At 50.6% G+C, this 15,967-nt stretch overlaps 1 protein-coding gene across 12 annotated transcripts in view; it reads right to left on the bottom strand.

Moving 5' to 3' along the window:
* Positions 1–5,672: 5,672 nt before the first annotated feature.
* Positions 5,673–15,967, bottom strand: part of SSBP3 (single stranded DNA binding protein 3) — a 179,228-nt gene continuing 168,933 nt past the window's right edge. For all 12 annotated transcript variants that reach the window (XM_031004649.3, XM_031004657.3, XM_031004660.3 and 9 more), the window contains 4 exons: positions 9,085–9,163; positions 8,786–8,814; positions 8,592–8,693; positions 5,673–7,409 (listed from right to left, as the gene is read on the bottom strand). In XM_031004649.3, the coding sequence (XP_030860509.1) occupies positions 7,380–7,409; positions 8,592–8,693; positions 8,786–8,814; positions 9,085–9,163 (240 nt within the window). In that variant the 3' untranslated portion in view covers positions 5,673–7,379. The remainder of the gene's footprint in view (positions 7,410–8,591; positions 8,694–8,785; positions 8,815–9,084; positions 9,164–15,967) is intronic.

Below are 15,967 nucleotides of genomic sequence, written 5' to 3'. Positions count from 1 at the left end.
CCATGCTGTTGGTGAAAATGTGTATGTTCATAAGAACACACATATATACATGACTGAAGAGTCATCCTATTTACAGCCTGTTCTGCACTTCCTTTTTCACCTGATGTCTCTAGATTGTAGGCTCTTGCCACATCACCACATAGGATCTCTTCGTTCTTTTGAGCAGCCACATTAGTATCTGTTGATGGCAGTCCGGGTTGTTTCCAGTTGTTATTAGAAATAATGCTGCAGTGAGCACCTTCGTTCATGTATCTTAGAGTAGTTTTGCCAGCAGAGCCATTGGGTAAGTTCCTAGCAGTAGAATTGCTGAGTCAAACATTTTTTTTTTAAACAACACTCTGTTGGGAGTACAGAGGAGGAGCTGGTGGGATGGCGGTAGGGAGTCCAGCTGGAGGCCACTGCGGGGATCCTGGGGCAAGTGGTGGTGATGGCTTGGCGTGATCCTGAGCAGGCTGAAGCCCGTGGAGACTGCTTGGAGAGGAGGGAGGGTGAGGTGAACTTCAGCCCTGAGCGAGTGGGACAGAGGCTCTGAGTAAGCGGACCATCAGCAGATGACCTTGTAGCTTGAGGACTGCCTGGAAGGGGGCCAGGGTTGCCGGGCAGGCCTGGGCAGCCTGTCCTCCCAACCCACCCTGAATGAGGACAGCTCGGATGCTGGCCTTAGTGCTAAGTTGTGGAGCCTGGAACCCAACTACACTTTTGTGTCGAGGGAGCTGCAAAGTACAGCTGATCTGCAAAGTGGGGCAGGCAGGACTGGCGGTTTTTTTATTGTCCCCATGGAGATGAGGAAACAGGCTTAGAGACCACATGATGCAGTGTGAAGAGCTGGGAAGCTCGTGTGTCATGACAGCTGCCCCCTCCACAGACAGGTCCTTGCTTCTCCAAATCCCAAATGTCTACCAGCTTTGTCCTCACTCCCTCATTCAACGCAGGAGAGGAAGTGATGCAGCGGAACCTGAGGGCCTCAGCCAGCCTCCCGCCCAGTACAGGCTCCCCAGCCAGTGAGCTGGTGAAGGAGCACGCTGCAGGGAGAGTGCTGCGCCGGGTCATGCTGGATAGCGAAACCCCACAAGAGGAACTTCCAGCAGCAGACTTTTGGAAATGAAATGGTGACATTCCCATTGTGAACATATTTTTCACTGTCTCATATATTTAAATTCCTGGTTGATCCATTCAAAAGTTCTTCAGTTCATTTCCAGCAAGCTTCAGTGGCAAGGGAATTCTAATTTGGCCTGGGGGAAAGCCACTTTTCCCCTCCTGTATTCCAGCTGCCCTGTCAGATCCTCCACTTCCTCGCTGGCAAAATGGGGATACAGCACCTCCCTTCCAAGTTTCCCCACCTTTGGATCAAATAGGCTCCATTCGCCAAGGTTTCAAGTCGATGGGTTTGGAGTTCTTAGAAGCCAGGTGGAAAGGTGGACTTCCTTGAGGGGACCTCACTTTAGGCTGCTCTCTGTTCTCTCCCAAAGCTGGCTCAGGCTGGACCTGGGGCAAGTGTTTGGCAGAGGCTCTGTGACAACCCACAGGAGCAGGACAGGATCCTCTCGGGCTTTAGACAGCATCTCCCTGGTTCCTCTTTTGCTGTGGGTGAAAGTCTCAGAAAGCATGCAGGTGACCGGATTGTCTTGACTCTCTCTTTAACATGGACACTCAGATGTCCATGACCCACAAGGCCTGCCTGCTTCACTGCTGGAAGACCCCCGGTCCAGGGACCCTCTCCCCTCAGAATACATCTCCTCATATCCAAAGACTGCATCCAGGGAGTGGGCGTGCTGCCCAGGGCAGGACCTCCATCCCTTAGAGGCCAGCCTGTCAGAGCAACATGGCCCCTGCCATGTTCACTCTCACACACGTGCACAGGCATACATGCGCACACACATGCATACAGGCACATCACACTCCCACACATGCAGTCACACTCCCACCCACACACCACACACTCAGACGTGCACACACATACGTGTACACGAGACCCAATCTCCTCCTCCCCAGCTAGGCCAATGATGGAACCCAAGAATAGGTCCAGACTGGAGATTGAGCCCTGAGGTCCCTCACCGTAGACCTCCTCTAGGGGCAGCCCATTTAATAAGCACCTACTGTGTACCAGGTGTTGTGCTGGGAGCGAGTTACAGAATGAGGGAGACATGGTCCCCACCCTCCGGGAGCTCCTGGGGTACTGGGTGGACACGGCCAGAGTGGTCTCCTTTGGATTGGCAGTAGCAGGTACCCACAAAGGCCACCTCCTTCCCCACACCTGGGCACCTACCCACCCACAGGTGACAGCATGCCATAGGGAGGGGTGCCACTGAGCACATTCTGGGGCTACTCAACAACATCCAGTTATTCCAAGAGCACTCATCGAGCACCTACTGGGCACCAGGACCTGTGCTGGCAATTCTCAGGACGAAGAGGGCTCTTACATGGTCCCTGGCTTAGAGGAGCTCCCAGCCTGATGGGGGAGGCATACATTGAACCAGGCTGTGGGAACCCAGGGAGAGAGCTACCCCAGCCTGGAAGGCTTCCAGGAGGAGGGGCCATCTGAGCTAGGTTCTGAAGGGCAAGTGGGAAGGAGGAGGGGCCAGCAGGAACAAAGGCCCTGGCTGGGCAGACATCCACAGAGTACTGCAAAGTTGGAGGTGAAGTGCTGAGGGGCAAGGAAAAGCAGGAGTGGGCATGGCCCTTCCATGCCCTGCAGCTGTCTGGAAGCTGTGAGGAGCGTGGACTTGGTCCCAGAGTCATGGTGGGCGTGGCCACCTGGGTTCCCCACTAGCAAGAAGCCCTCTCCTCTCTGCACCCCTTTTCTTCTCGTGGTCACCAGGGCATCTCGCTTTCCTGGTCTTCTACTCACTGCTCTGCTGCCTTTGTGGGTCCCTCCTATTCCCCAGATCTCAGGGCCCAGTCCTTCAGCCTCTTCTCCATTCATTCCCTAGATGATTTCAGCCAGTCTGGTGGCTTTAAAGACCCTCTAAATGGCAACAACTCCCATGGTATGTCTGTAGTTCAGACCTGCCTACTTGATGTCTTTACTGGATATCAAATCAGCATCTCAAATTTAACTCGCCAGAACAGAGCTCTTCCTGCAGCCTGCCTCACCTCCACAAACGGCATCTCTGTCCTTCCGTGTCTGTTCACTACTGTATCCCTAGTGCCAGAACAACCCCTGGCATAAAAGGGGTGCTCAGCAAACACATGAGTGGATGGATGGAAAGAAGGAAGTCTACGGAGGCTCAAAGTGAGATGGTCTTTGTGGCATTGGAGAGCTGACATGGGAGGCAGGAAACCAAGGGCATGGCTGAATTCCAGAAACCAGATGCCAGGTTCTGTGGCTCCGCAGGCACCCTGGGAATAGAACAGAACCTCCGCCTTTCAGCACCCACCCTCGTTGGTCTGATCTTTTACATCCAACCCCCAGCCCCAACTCCAAGCCCCCAGTGCTTGTACCCAGTGAGCCCAGGGCTGGGCAGAGCAAGGCTAATCCGCCTGTAACCCCACCCTGCCCAGCCACTCTGCTCAAGTCCAGGGGAGCCCCATGGCCTGAACTCCAAGAGGCCCAGCTCCCCTCAGTTCAGGGTCAGAGCCCTCTGAGGGACCCCAGGTATGTTCTGGGCTCAATCTCCTGGAGTCTGTGGAATCTGGGAACACAGCCCATCACTTCATGGGACAGCCAAGACTGGGGCAGGTGATTCCTCAGGTCACCAGGGAGCCAGACTGAGCAGCCTTCTTACCCCCGCTAGAGCCCTGCTCTGGCCTAGCGCGTTAGTGGCTATGCTGCTGCTGGTGTCAGTGACTTGCCTTAAGTTTTTTTCCTGGCTCTGGGGCAGGGGGCAGTGGGGATGCCCAGCAGGGAGGCAGGTGTGGGGTCCTGTCTCAGGCCTGGTCCTAGCTCTGGCCCCCCAGGCCGGCCGACCCCTAGAATCGAGTGCCTGTGGACAGCGATGACTCCAGCAGGAAAGCTGTGGTCCGGCCCCCGACTCCGGCACCTCTCAGTGATGGGCCGAAGCCCTATTTTGTGGAAGGACTGGCATGACACTCCCTTTTCTCCTCCTCATTTCAGTATCTTTCCACTGGCTCATGTAGAGCTCTGGCCTGGCCCCAGGCAGTGGTGAAAATGCTTAGTGAACAAGAACCAGTTCTTTGCTCAGAGATCTGCCCCTGAGGAAGGCCAAAGTAACCTGCACCAGGGCCATTTGTGTTGTGAAGGCAACTGCCGGGCTGCCGAGGGGCCCCAGGCTGAGGGGTAGCACAGCACACAGCAGGCGCTCTTCCCAGGCTGGGCCCCGTGACCTGCCTTCCTCCAGCTAGGCACCCTGATCCCATGGCTCTTGTCTGTGCCCGACTCCTGCTCCAAGGAGCACAGGTATCGGATGGATATCCCATCCTCCCAACCTTTCCCCAGCCCTGGGTCAGCACCATGGATACAGGTTAGTCGCAGCCTCAGTCTCTTCATCTCTCCAATGGAGATGCTTTTCCAATAGTTCAAAGGTGTCTGTACTCAGCAAAAGCCTAGGAAACCTTGTTCCAAGGTGAAGAGGGAAGGACCAGATGGAATCTCCTAGATCCTCCCAGCTACTCCCCAACACACCCATTTGGACTCTCCCCACGAGTAACATCACTTGTAGTGAACACATGCTGCTTAGTCCGTGCACGGCACTGTTCTAAGCACTTCACGGTGCTAACCTCCTCACAGCCTATGAGGCAGCCAACCCGCCATCCCCCATTTTGCAGATGAGAGAACTGAGAACAGAAGTATCAACTAATTTGCCCGAGGCCACACAGCAAGTTGCAGCAAACAAGATTTAAACCTGGGAATTTGCTATCTGGTCCCCTAAGGGCCTTATAAACATGGGCTGAGCCTGCCCTTTGCTTGGACCCTCTGTCTCCCACCCACCCACCACGGCATCCGCTCCTGCTACAAGCCTAGAATGAGGTCCCCAGAGCTCCAGGGAAGTAGAAAGTTCTTTCTAGTCGTGCAAGTCAGCATCCATAGCAGCTTACCTCACCCTAGCCCTCAGCATTTCTTGCCTAAATGTCGTCCGGGAATGCCTCTCTCCATATCTTGCCAGCCCCACCTGATTCATCTCCCAGGAGACCACCAGCATACACTTTCCAAAATTTAAGTAGACTGAACTACTCTCAAAACCCTTCAAGGGCTCCCAGTACCTTGGAGGTTTAGGAAAAAAAAAAAAAAATCACCCTCCCTATGCCCCGGACAGTTGCCAACAGCAGGCACTTGAGGCTGGGGGCCTGGGGTGAAGCCAGTCCCACCCGAGGGGAGAAAGCAGGGAGTGGCTGTGGCCCTCCTGGCCGATAGCGACTCCCCATAGAAAACAGAGGGCACCAGGAGGAACCTTTTTCTACTTCCAGAAAAATAAAAGACATTCCAGCAGACCAAAATGTGTTTGCAAGACAAGAAATGGAAAATGGCTTTTAGGCGGCCCCCAAATATTTAAAGTGAGATGGATACCTTCCCTCCCAACCCACCTTTCCGCCAAGGCCATCGCGACTCCACAAGAACACAGAACTTGCAGGCCCAGGAAAAGAAGGCAGACGCCTCAAACACAAAACATTTTGTTATGCACCAGGAACAAAAACTGTGCCCAAGAAGTCACCTTGCATTTTGTAATCAGTGTAATAAACTCCAACCCACATTCCCCAAACATGTCAGGAAGGGCTGCGGAAAAAAGATGTCCCTTTAATAAAACGTTATCAACATATATCGTACACAAACTACAATGTATCATAATTACTTTTTTTTCCTCTCTTAATTCAGAACCAGACTACAAGGTAAGAAAAAACACAGAAACAGCTACAATGTTCCCAATAATCCGCACAAAGTCTTTTTTCAGGCAGATGATATCTCACATAATATGATATACATGGATCAGAAAGGGAGGGAGTAAAACAAAGACCAGCTACAGGGGAGGGAGGAAGGAGAAGGGCATGTCAATGTACAAAGAATTCGGGTGTCTTCCAGGGCAAGACACAAAGGTTTCCGTGGGGTGATGAGGTGAGCGGGGCCATGAGCACCCTCCCGGGAGGGGACAGGCTCCACCGTTGGGCTTGTTGGTTTTTGAAAGTAAAAACAGGACCGGAGCCAGCACGTCTGTTTGGTTGTCGGTGTCCCCCCACCCCCCACAGCTGCTCCAAAGTCTTTCCATCCAGTCCCAAGCATATACAGAGCAATTCTGATCAGTATCCCATCTTTGAGAAAGGACGAATAAAGAGAAAAAACAAAGAAAACCGGAACTCCAGCCCCCCAAGCCGGTGCACACGATGACGCTGATGCGAGGATCTCGGGACCAGAACGCGGAGATCACTGTTTCCATGTCCCAGGTCATAGTCATCCTGTCAGTGGCAGCCTCTCCCACTCTGCGCCAGGCCACCACCCAGCTGGCAGGATTCTCACTGGGAAGACTGGGGTGGGGGCAGAGGAGGGGCTGGAGAGGCAGGGAGGCCAGGACGGAAGGGAGGTCCAGGAGAGGAGGAGGAAGGTGTCCTGGGAACAGTGCATGCCACCGGGTCACGGCGACGGTCTGGGCTGTGGTGGAATCCTGAAAGGGGTCAGTGGTCCGGCCCCTCTGGCCACAGGATGAGGGCGCTGGGTTCTGGGGTCCAAGCGTGCCGCTGCTGTTGCCATGGAAATCAAGCTAGAACAAACGCGTCCCCACTCCTCCCCTGCCTGTTGCACAAACCAAAACCCCAAATGGAAAACGGTGACTGCCTTTTCTTCTTTCCAAAAAAGGCCTTTTGAAAGAAACCACCGATTGTAAACTGTCCAGTTTATTATTATTATTTTTGATGGCTACAGACAATGTGGGCTCTCACACCTAGACTAGCTTTTCTGGTGGAAGGGCTTGGGCACAGACAGACAGCAGGGCTTCTGGTTTTCCTTTTTTTTTTCCTTTTTCCTTTTTTTTTTTTTTTTTTTTTTAAGAAGAAAGCATAGAGGTTGATTGGGGTGGGGGGCTTGCTAGAAGCTTCCATTTAAAAAAATTTTCCCCCAAAAAACCCCCCTGAAAACAAATAAAAAAATCCCAACAACGGTAAAACCCCAAACAAAAAACAACAAAAAAGTGTCATGTACAGAAAAGGTCCTTTGGGGAAAGGGCAAGGGGTGGGATTTTTCTGGTCACTGACTTGAAATACATTTTTGAGAGTTTTGTCCTTCTTGTTTTATGGAATAAAAAGTTTGGCCTTTTTATTGCATGAAACTAAAATTGGGAAAGGTAGGGGGCGTGGATGGGGTGGGAGGGGGTTGAGGGGAGCAGGGAGATGCCCTCCCCACCAGCTCCTGGATAATGACACCTCACTTCTTGCATAATTTCTGGCATCTTCCCGCCTGCAATGCCCGCTCTCTCAGCGTCTCGGAGAAGGGGGGATCACACACTCATCGTCATGCTTGGAGAATACTGGAAAGGAGAAGCAGAGAAGGGGGGGATGAGGATTGTGGGGAGGCCGCTGACACACCCAGGTGCCAAGAGCCTGGTGTGACTGCACAGAACTGAGCAGGGCTCATTTGGGGCTGTGGTTGAGCTGAGGGGCACATGGTGGCATGGAGTGGGCAGGTGGCCGGTAGCGCAGGATAAGGGCCAGGAGGCGGGAGCTAAGAGCCACTTCTCAGTGCCAGCCTGCCCTTCTGTTGGGAACTAAGGCAGCTGATGGCGCCTCCCCTGCTCCTGCCCCTGTCTGAGTCATCCTCTCCTCTCCAATGGCAGTCACAGCCCCTGCCCCTTGCCCAGTGCAGGCCTCCAGACTGCAGGGAACTGGGCTTTGATGAGCCAGAGCACAGCCAGGGTGCCCTGGGGTGGGGCCAGTCTGGGATTCTTTTCTGTTTTTCTTTTTGAGACAAGGTCTCACTCTGTCACTCAGGCTGGAGTGCAGTGGTGCGATCAAGGCTTACAGCAGCCTCAACCTCCTGGGCTCAAGCAATCCTCCCACCTTAGCCTCCCAAGTAGCTGGGACTATAGGCATGCGACACTACACCCGGCTAATTTTTGTATTTTTATGTAGAGATGAGGTTTCACCATGTTGCCCAGGCTGGCAGTCTGGGGTTCTTGAAAGCTGCTTAATCATAACACTGTTTCTTCAAATGAGAATGCACACAGAAGCCCACTATAGAAAAGCAGACAGCCAACCCGTGTTGAGAGCCCTGAAAATTGTTGGCTGCACGAACCTTTCCCCACTCGACAGATGGAAATGGACCTGTGGGGCAATACTGCCCCAACTCTCTCAGCCCAGGGCTCTCCTGGCCATATCAGCTTAATTAGTGCCAGAGGCATCCAGCCTGCATGGAGCTGCCTCCAGAAGGCCCCACCAGCAGGCAGTCTCGGGGCAGCATCAAGGCTGCACACTTCTGCTAAAAAAATAACTGAGGTGGAAAAACCATAACACGGCCACCAGCTTAGCTGGCAGGCTGCAGCCCGGCTCCGTAGCTCGCAACTTGTTAGGTAAGAGTCCCCAGGCCATGGGGACGAGAGCAACCAGCTTAGCTGGCAGGCTGCAGCCCGGCTCCGGCTCCGTAGCTCGCAACTTGTTAGGTAAGAGTCCCCAGGCCGTGGGGACGAGAGCAGCAGGCAGGGGGCGAGGCTTACATTGTCGTTCTGAAAGGAGTGGAGGAAGTTCCCTCCTAGCTCGCCGTCATCTCGAGGGGTGCCTGGAGGATTGCTAATGCCACTTATGTTGTTAGGAGAATTCTGTGGAAAGAGGAGAGGAGGTGAGCACCTGTGTCGCCAACAACCTGCCCACACAGATGGGGCGCCGCCAGGGAGACCGAGTGCACACTCACTTTTGGAAGTCCGTCTATGTCGCCTGACCCTGGAAAGAAAAAATAATCCAATTCAGTTTCTTGCTTGCTCTTCCACGGAGGGGTCTCCCCTCGTCCTGGGCTCCTCGGGCCTCTAAGCCCTTCCATCCCAGTCCCACACTGTGCGGAGGGCTTTCTGTGCGGCATCCCTCTCAGGATGGTCCTGTGTGCCCAGCCAAGGCCAGCCAGGGCTCTGTACCAAGCCCAGCTGAGCCAGGAGCTGAGGCACAGAGCTGGCTGCCCAGGCAGGGTGGGGCATGGCGAGGGCAGGGGCCACTCACCTAATGATCCATTCATGTGGTGTGGCTCCATGCCACCCATGCCGCCCATCGGACCGTCCGAGCCGGGACCCATCGGGAACTGGGGAAGAAGCACAGGGCATGGCAGCTCAGCGGGCCCTGGCCCTCTGCACCCCTCACAGGCAGGGGGCTGCAGCCACGCTGGAGTCCTGGCCCTGGGGAACCCCTGCTCCGGCAGGCTCTGCTCACACTCGGACATGTCCTGCCTGGCAGCTGGGCCAGGGTCCTCACCTCGGCCCTCTAAGCTGCAGGGCAGAGGTGCTCATTCCAATGACCCAGGTGAGGGAGAGGGACTGGCCCACTGCCACCCAACTCCACACAGAGGCAGCTCTGAAACTGAGCCTCTCGGATCCCACCACAGGGCCCTCTCCATCCCCCGTGTGGAGAGTGTGGTTCCCCAGACAGAGGCACATGTGGACAGCTCTCCGACCATGTCGGGCCAGGGACCAAAACATCTGTGCTTCTCATCCCCACTTCGCAGGTGAGGAAACAGAAGCAGTGAGAGGAAACGCTTTGCTTGAGGTCCCAGAGGCTGGAGGTGGAGGAGCTGGGACTGGAACCTGGCAGCAGGCCTGGAGCTGTCATGCTGGCCCTCTCCAAGTTAACAAAATGAAGAAGTTAGAAATGAAGATGTTTCCTGGGGCTGGGTGGTGAGAAGAGGTGGGGTTTGATGAGTGGTGGGGAAGAGAGAGCTAGGGCACTGGCCTTGGAGGCACTGCATGGCACCCTGGGACTGTGGGGTGGTGGCAGGAGGTCACTGATGAGGCTCCCATGTAGAACTGTTGGTGTGGCAGATGAGGGCTTGGAGATAAGAGTCGATTCTGCCCACCCACAAGCCTATCTGGAACTATCAAACCCTTCTCGGAAAGGAAGACCAGAAAGGTCACATCCCACAGCCACGAGTCACAGGGCTGGGGGAGGGGCGGCTGAGCCCAGCCTGGAGCGCCAAGGCCCTGTGATGCAGACTGCATCTGCGTCGAGTGGGAAGGGAGTGGAGGTGGTGGAATGGAGGGCTGTTTGGCACCTGGCCGGGACTGGCTGCCACAGACGCAGAGCTGAGTCACACCTGAGCCCCAGCCCAGAGGAGCAGCTCACGGATACCCAACTACCCCACAGGAGGACAGAGATGTTGACTTCCAAAGACAGCTGCAAAGTACAGCTGCGGCTTCAGAGCAAGGCAGAGAAATCAGAACTGGCTGCCTGGAAGAGGAAGAGAGCATCAACAAAATTGAGGGGTAAAATCTGGGCAGGCAGAGCCCATCGTGGAAATCACTCTAAGGCAGGGGTCCCACGTGAGCAGAAGGCGACCAAGTGGGTGGCAGCATGGCGTGCCAGAGCACAGAAAGGGGTGTAAGGGGTAAGGCTGTGACCAGGCTGCAGGGGCACAGCTAGGGTATGAGCTGCTTCCCCGTGCCCACCCAGACTGGGGGAGGGGTGGCGCATCCTTGCCTCTCCAGTGGGCCCCCCACCAAAGCAGCTCACAGGCTTTTGGGCACATTTTGCCATCTAGCAACAAATTTCATGCTTATTAACCTAAGTGATAGGAGGATGAAAGTAACCAGCTTTCTAGGGAGCCAACCCCGGACACAGCCATGCCAGACCCCCAAAATCCCCAAACATGATAATACAGATTTATGCACATGTATGTCATTACCTTAACATGAATATGTCACTACTTTAACATCAATGTATTAAGAAACAAGTATTTCTTCAAAATGACATATTATTGTATACTTTCTGTATATTAACAGTTTTATTGAGATATAATTCACAGAGCATATAACTGACCCATTTAAGTACAATTCAGTGGTTTTCAGTATATTTACAGGGTTGTGCAACCATCACCACAACCAATTTTGAACGTTTCCATAACCTCAGAAAGAAATCCTGTACCCGACTGCAGTCATTTCTGTCCTCCTCCAACCGCCCCCCCCAGCCCCAGGCAAACACTAATCTACTTTCTGTCCACGGATTTGCCTATCCTGGACATGTCATATACAGAGAATCATGTGAGCTTTTGTGGCTGGTTTCTTTCACTTAGCATGTTTTCAAGGTTCATCAGTGTTGTCACATGAATCAGTACTTTATTCCTTCCTGTGGTCAAAAAGTAGTCCACCGTATGGATATACCACATTTCATTTATCCATTCATCAGCAGAAGGAACGTTCAGGTTATTTTCACTGTCTGGCTATTATGACTAATGACACTGATGTAATGACACTCATGTCTGCCGTGTGGACATACGTTTTCATTTCTCTTGGGCAGATACCTAGGAGGAGAACTGCTGGGTCATAGGGTAACCCAATTACCATATCACAGCAGACATCACTAGGCTGTCTGATCTTTCGAGGAAACGTCAAACTGTTTAACAAAGCAGCTGTGCCATTTTACATTCCCACGAGCAGTGTCTGAGAGTTCCAATGCTTCCACACCCTCGCCAACACCAGTCATTATCTTTTTTACTACAGCCGTCCTAGTGGGTGTGAAGTGCTATCTCACTGTGGTTTTGATTTGCATTTCCTAATGACTAACGATGCTGAGCTTCTTCTCATGTGCTTACTGGCTATTTGTAATTTTTAGAGAAATGTCCATTTAGATCCTTGTCCCATTTTTAAATTGGGTTATTATTGAGTTTTTCTAAGAGTTCTTTATGTATTTTGAATTCAAATCCCTTATCAGATACATGATTTGCGAATATTTTCTCCATTCTGTGGTTTGTCTTTTTACTTCCTTGATGGTGTCCTTTGAAGCACAAATCTTAATCTCTGATGAAGTCCAGTTTGTCTACTTTTTTCTTTTGCTACTTGTGCTTTTGGTCTTGCATCTAAGAAGGCTTTGCTTAACTCAGGTCATGAAGATTTACTCCTGTATTTACTTCAAGTGTTTTGTAGTTTCAGCTCTAACATTCAGATCTATGGTCTACTTTGTTTTATTTTTTATTATTTTTTAATTTATTTTTGAGATGGGTTCTCACTCTGTCGGCCAGGCTGGAGTGCAGTGGCGTGATCTTGGCTCACTGCAACCTCCGCCTCCTGGGTTCAAGCAATTCTCATGCGTCAGCCTCCCAGGTAGCTGGGACTACAGGTGCGTGCCACCACACCTGGCTAATTTTGTATTTTTAGTAGAGGCAGGGTTTCACCACGTTGGCCAAGCTGGTCTCAAACTCCTGACCTCAAATGATCCACCTGTTTCGGCCTCCCAAAGTGCTAGGATTATAGGTGTGAGCCACCAGGCCCGGCCCCCTATGATCTACTATAACTTTTGTGTACTGCTGTAAAGACACAGTTCAATCTCATTTGTCCACACGTGGATATTCAGTTGTCTCAGCATCATTTATTCTGTATTATTTACTTTTCCATTAGATTAATGCTATTATGTAAACAACAATAGGAACTGTTAACAGCGGCAATTAGTAGCAATTAGGAGGTGGACTAGTTAAATGATTGATATGTATGAGGAAAAATATTAATATTTTTATAACGTTTCTGTCCTCTGATACAGAAATAACTTTTTGCTCGAATACTTAAATTTGATAGGCTATATTACATTAATTATTTTTTAGAGATGAGGTCTTGCTCTGTCACCCAAGCTAGAGTGCACTCAAGTGATCCACCTGCCTCAGCCTCCTGAATAGCTGGGACTACAGGCTCGAGCCACTGCACCTGGCTTATCATTTATGTTTTTAAAAAATAAAACATAGGCCAGGCGTGGTGGCTCGCACCTGTAATCCCTTTGGGAGGCTGAGGCAGGAGGATCGCCTGAGCCCAGGAGTGCAAGAACATCCTGGGCAACATAGTGAGACCTCATCTCTACATCAACAAATAAATTAGGGGCAACATAGTGAGACCTCATCTCTACAACAACAAATAAAATTAGCCGGGTGTGGTGGCATGTGCCTGTAGTCCCAGCTACTCAAGAGGCTGTGGTGGGAGGAATCCCTTCAGCCCCAGATGCTGAAGCTGCAGTGAGCCATGACTGTGACACTGCCCTCTAGACTGGGTGACAGACACCCTATCTCTAAACAAACAAACAAACAAACATAATAGGATTAATGAAACAAACATTACTAATATTTAAATAAAAAATAACAATGTTTCTTTCTGCCCTAGGATACATTAGAACATTCTGCTCTGCTTTCTTTCCCACTGGTCTCTGAATTGCCTGAAGCCTTTATAGCCTTTAGGACATCCTTTTTAAAAAAGACAAAAAAAAAAAGAGATGGAGTCTGGCTCTGTCATCCAGGCTGGAGTGCAGTGGCATGATCATGGCTCACTGCAGCCTTAAATTCCTAAGCTCAAACAATCCTCCCGCTTCAGCCTCCCAAGTAGCTGACTACAGGCATACACCACTGCACCCAGCTTAGAACACCTTTCTTTTAAATGCACTGGTAAAACGGAATATAGTCAAACTTAAAACCCATTTGACTTGTCACTCTGTTTATTCAAAGCCCATGTTACACTGACTCCTGGTGTCAACCTAACACGGTACCACCAAACTAAATATCCTCTCCACACAACCCTTATACACAAAGTATTTCCGGTTTTACTTATAAGCACAGGTTTTGGGACCTGTAGGAATTCACGTCCATCTCTCCAAAGATGTCCATCCATTTTTGTCCAGGGGCTGGCTTTGGTGGACCAGCTGCTTGTCAATCAGGCCTTTGCATCTGTAATTCATCAGATGGGCTATCCCTGTCTAAGATGTCCAGCTTTTTTTTTTTTTTTTTTTTTTTGAGACAGAGTCTCGCTCTGCTGCCCAGGCTGGAGTGCAATGGCACGATCTCTGCTCACTGCAACCTCCACCTCCCAGGTTCAAGCGATTCTCCTGACTCAGCCTCCTGAGTAGCTGGGACTATAGGCGTGTACCACCACGCCCGGCTAATATATTTTTTTTTTTTTTGAGACGGAGTCTCACTCTGTCACCCAGGCTGGAGCGCAGCATTGCAATCTCAGCTCACTGCAACCTCCGCCTCCCGGGTTCAAGCAATTCTCCTGCCTCAGCCTCCTGAGTAGCTGGGATTATAGGCACCGGCCACCACGCCTGGCTAATTTTCGTATTTTTAGTAGAGACGGGGTTTCACCATGTTGGTCAGGCTGGAACTCCTGACCTCAAGTGATCCTCTCACCTTGGCCTCCCAAAGTGCTCGGATTACAGGCCTGAGCCACCATGCCCAGCCAGATGTCCATCATTTTTTAACACTCCAAAGCACAATGGATGTTATAAATTAAAATTATTATAAAAAATGATTTTAAAGCACAGAGGTAATCTGAAGTTGCAAAATCCAAGTTGGATTCCAAATATGTTACAGTTTTAATGAAGAAATTGATAAAAGTCCTGTTTAACTTGACTGCCTTTTCTGGTGACATTTTTTGAGTTCTCAAGCATTAAATGGGTCATTATTCCTGCTGTATGAGGTTCTGTGGCCCCCTCTCCAATCCAAGTGTGGCTGGCTAGCCCCATCTAGGCTCCTCGGGGCTTCTTAAGGAGCATCAGAGAGTACTGGCAAAACAGTATATACATTTCTATTTTACTTTTAATGTATTTATGTATTTTTTTTTTTTTTTTTTGAAACGGAGTCTCATTCTTTCACCCAGGCTGGAGTGCAGTGGTGTGATCTCGGCTCACTGCAACCTCCACCTCCCAGGCTCAAGCGATTCTCCTGCCTCAGCCTCCCGAGTGGCTGGGACTACAGACATGTACCACCACACCTAGCTAATGTTTGTATTTTTTAGTAGATATGGTGTTTTACTATGTTTGCCAAGCTGGTCTTTAACTCCCGACGGACCCCAAGTGATCTGATCACCTCGGCCTCCTAAAGTGCTGGGATTACAGGTGTGAGTCACCACGCCCAGCCTATGTATTTTTTATTTTTATTTTTTTGTTGCTGAGATGGTGAGGATGTCTTGCTTTGTTACCCAGGTTGGTCTTGAATTTGTGGCTTTAAGTGATCCTCCCACCTTGGCCTCCCAAAGTGCTCGGGTTACAGGCGTAAGCCAACGTGCCTGGCCTGTATTTTATTGTAATTCCTTTTTCCATTCTCATCTCAATGCATTTCCAAATTAGAGAAGGACATCCTTCTTGTCTCACACTTTAAAAAATAGCAGTTTTCACGGCAAGCCAACATTTTAACATCTTTTCTATGGCCAGCAATGATAGTCATCTTGTGGAAACGTGTCTGAGGCATTCTCCTGTCTGTAAAGTCAAAGATCTCATTAAGTGCTTTGGCATGTTTTGAGGAAACTGAAAGGTGACCCAAAACTTTCATTATGAAAGCTGGTATCACAGGCAAGCAAATTACACCCCTTTGTGACAGTGTCGGGTACGAGGTGTGAACATTTAGCAGGTAAGATGTTTTCATTTTCATTGGTAAGAAGCTTATGGACTAAATGAAATTTGCTCAAATTAACTGTGTACTGTCTGCCAAATATGTAGATAAATGAGCAAAGTCTAGGTTGTATTTGGACAAGAGAACAACAATCTCTTACGTCTTCAGTGGCTTCACTAAAATCTTCACAGAAATCGAGAAGACGATCTGAAACTCCAGTTTTCAAATCAACATACCTAAGAGCTAGCGGAAACCTGTTGCCATGACTTGAGGCAGCCCTTGACGCACTCGGAAGCACGAATGCTGGAAGGATCAGACAGGGTCAGCACTACTGTAAAAGGGGCAATGCATCTGTTACCGAAAGTCCCTCTTCCTTTGGTTCACACACAGGACTTTTAGTTTGTAACCTCCGAATCAGGAAATGTAACCTTCTTGGTTTGCGGTGCAATCAAGGGAACAAGATGATAATGGCGTCCATTCAAGGAGTACGCCCAAGCTAATTCTGTGACCACTGTTTTTGACTGAGAACTGCTGTCTCTT

The sequence above is a fragment of the Gorilla gorilla genome, chromosome 1 (assembly GCF_029281585.2).
Source record: "Gorilla gorilla gorilla isolate KB3781 chromosome 1, NHGRI_mGorGor1-v2.1_pri, whole genome shotgun sequence".
NCBI classification, from domain to species: Eukaryota; Metazoa; Chordata; class Mammalia; order Primates; family Hominidae; genus Gorilla; species Gorilla gorilla.
This window is presented reverse-complemented; position numbering and strand designations above follow the sequence as displayed.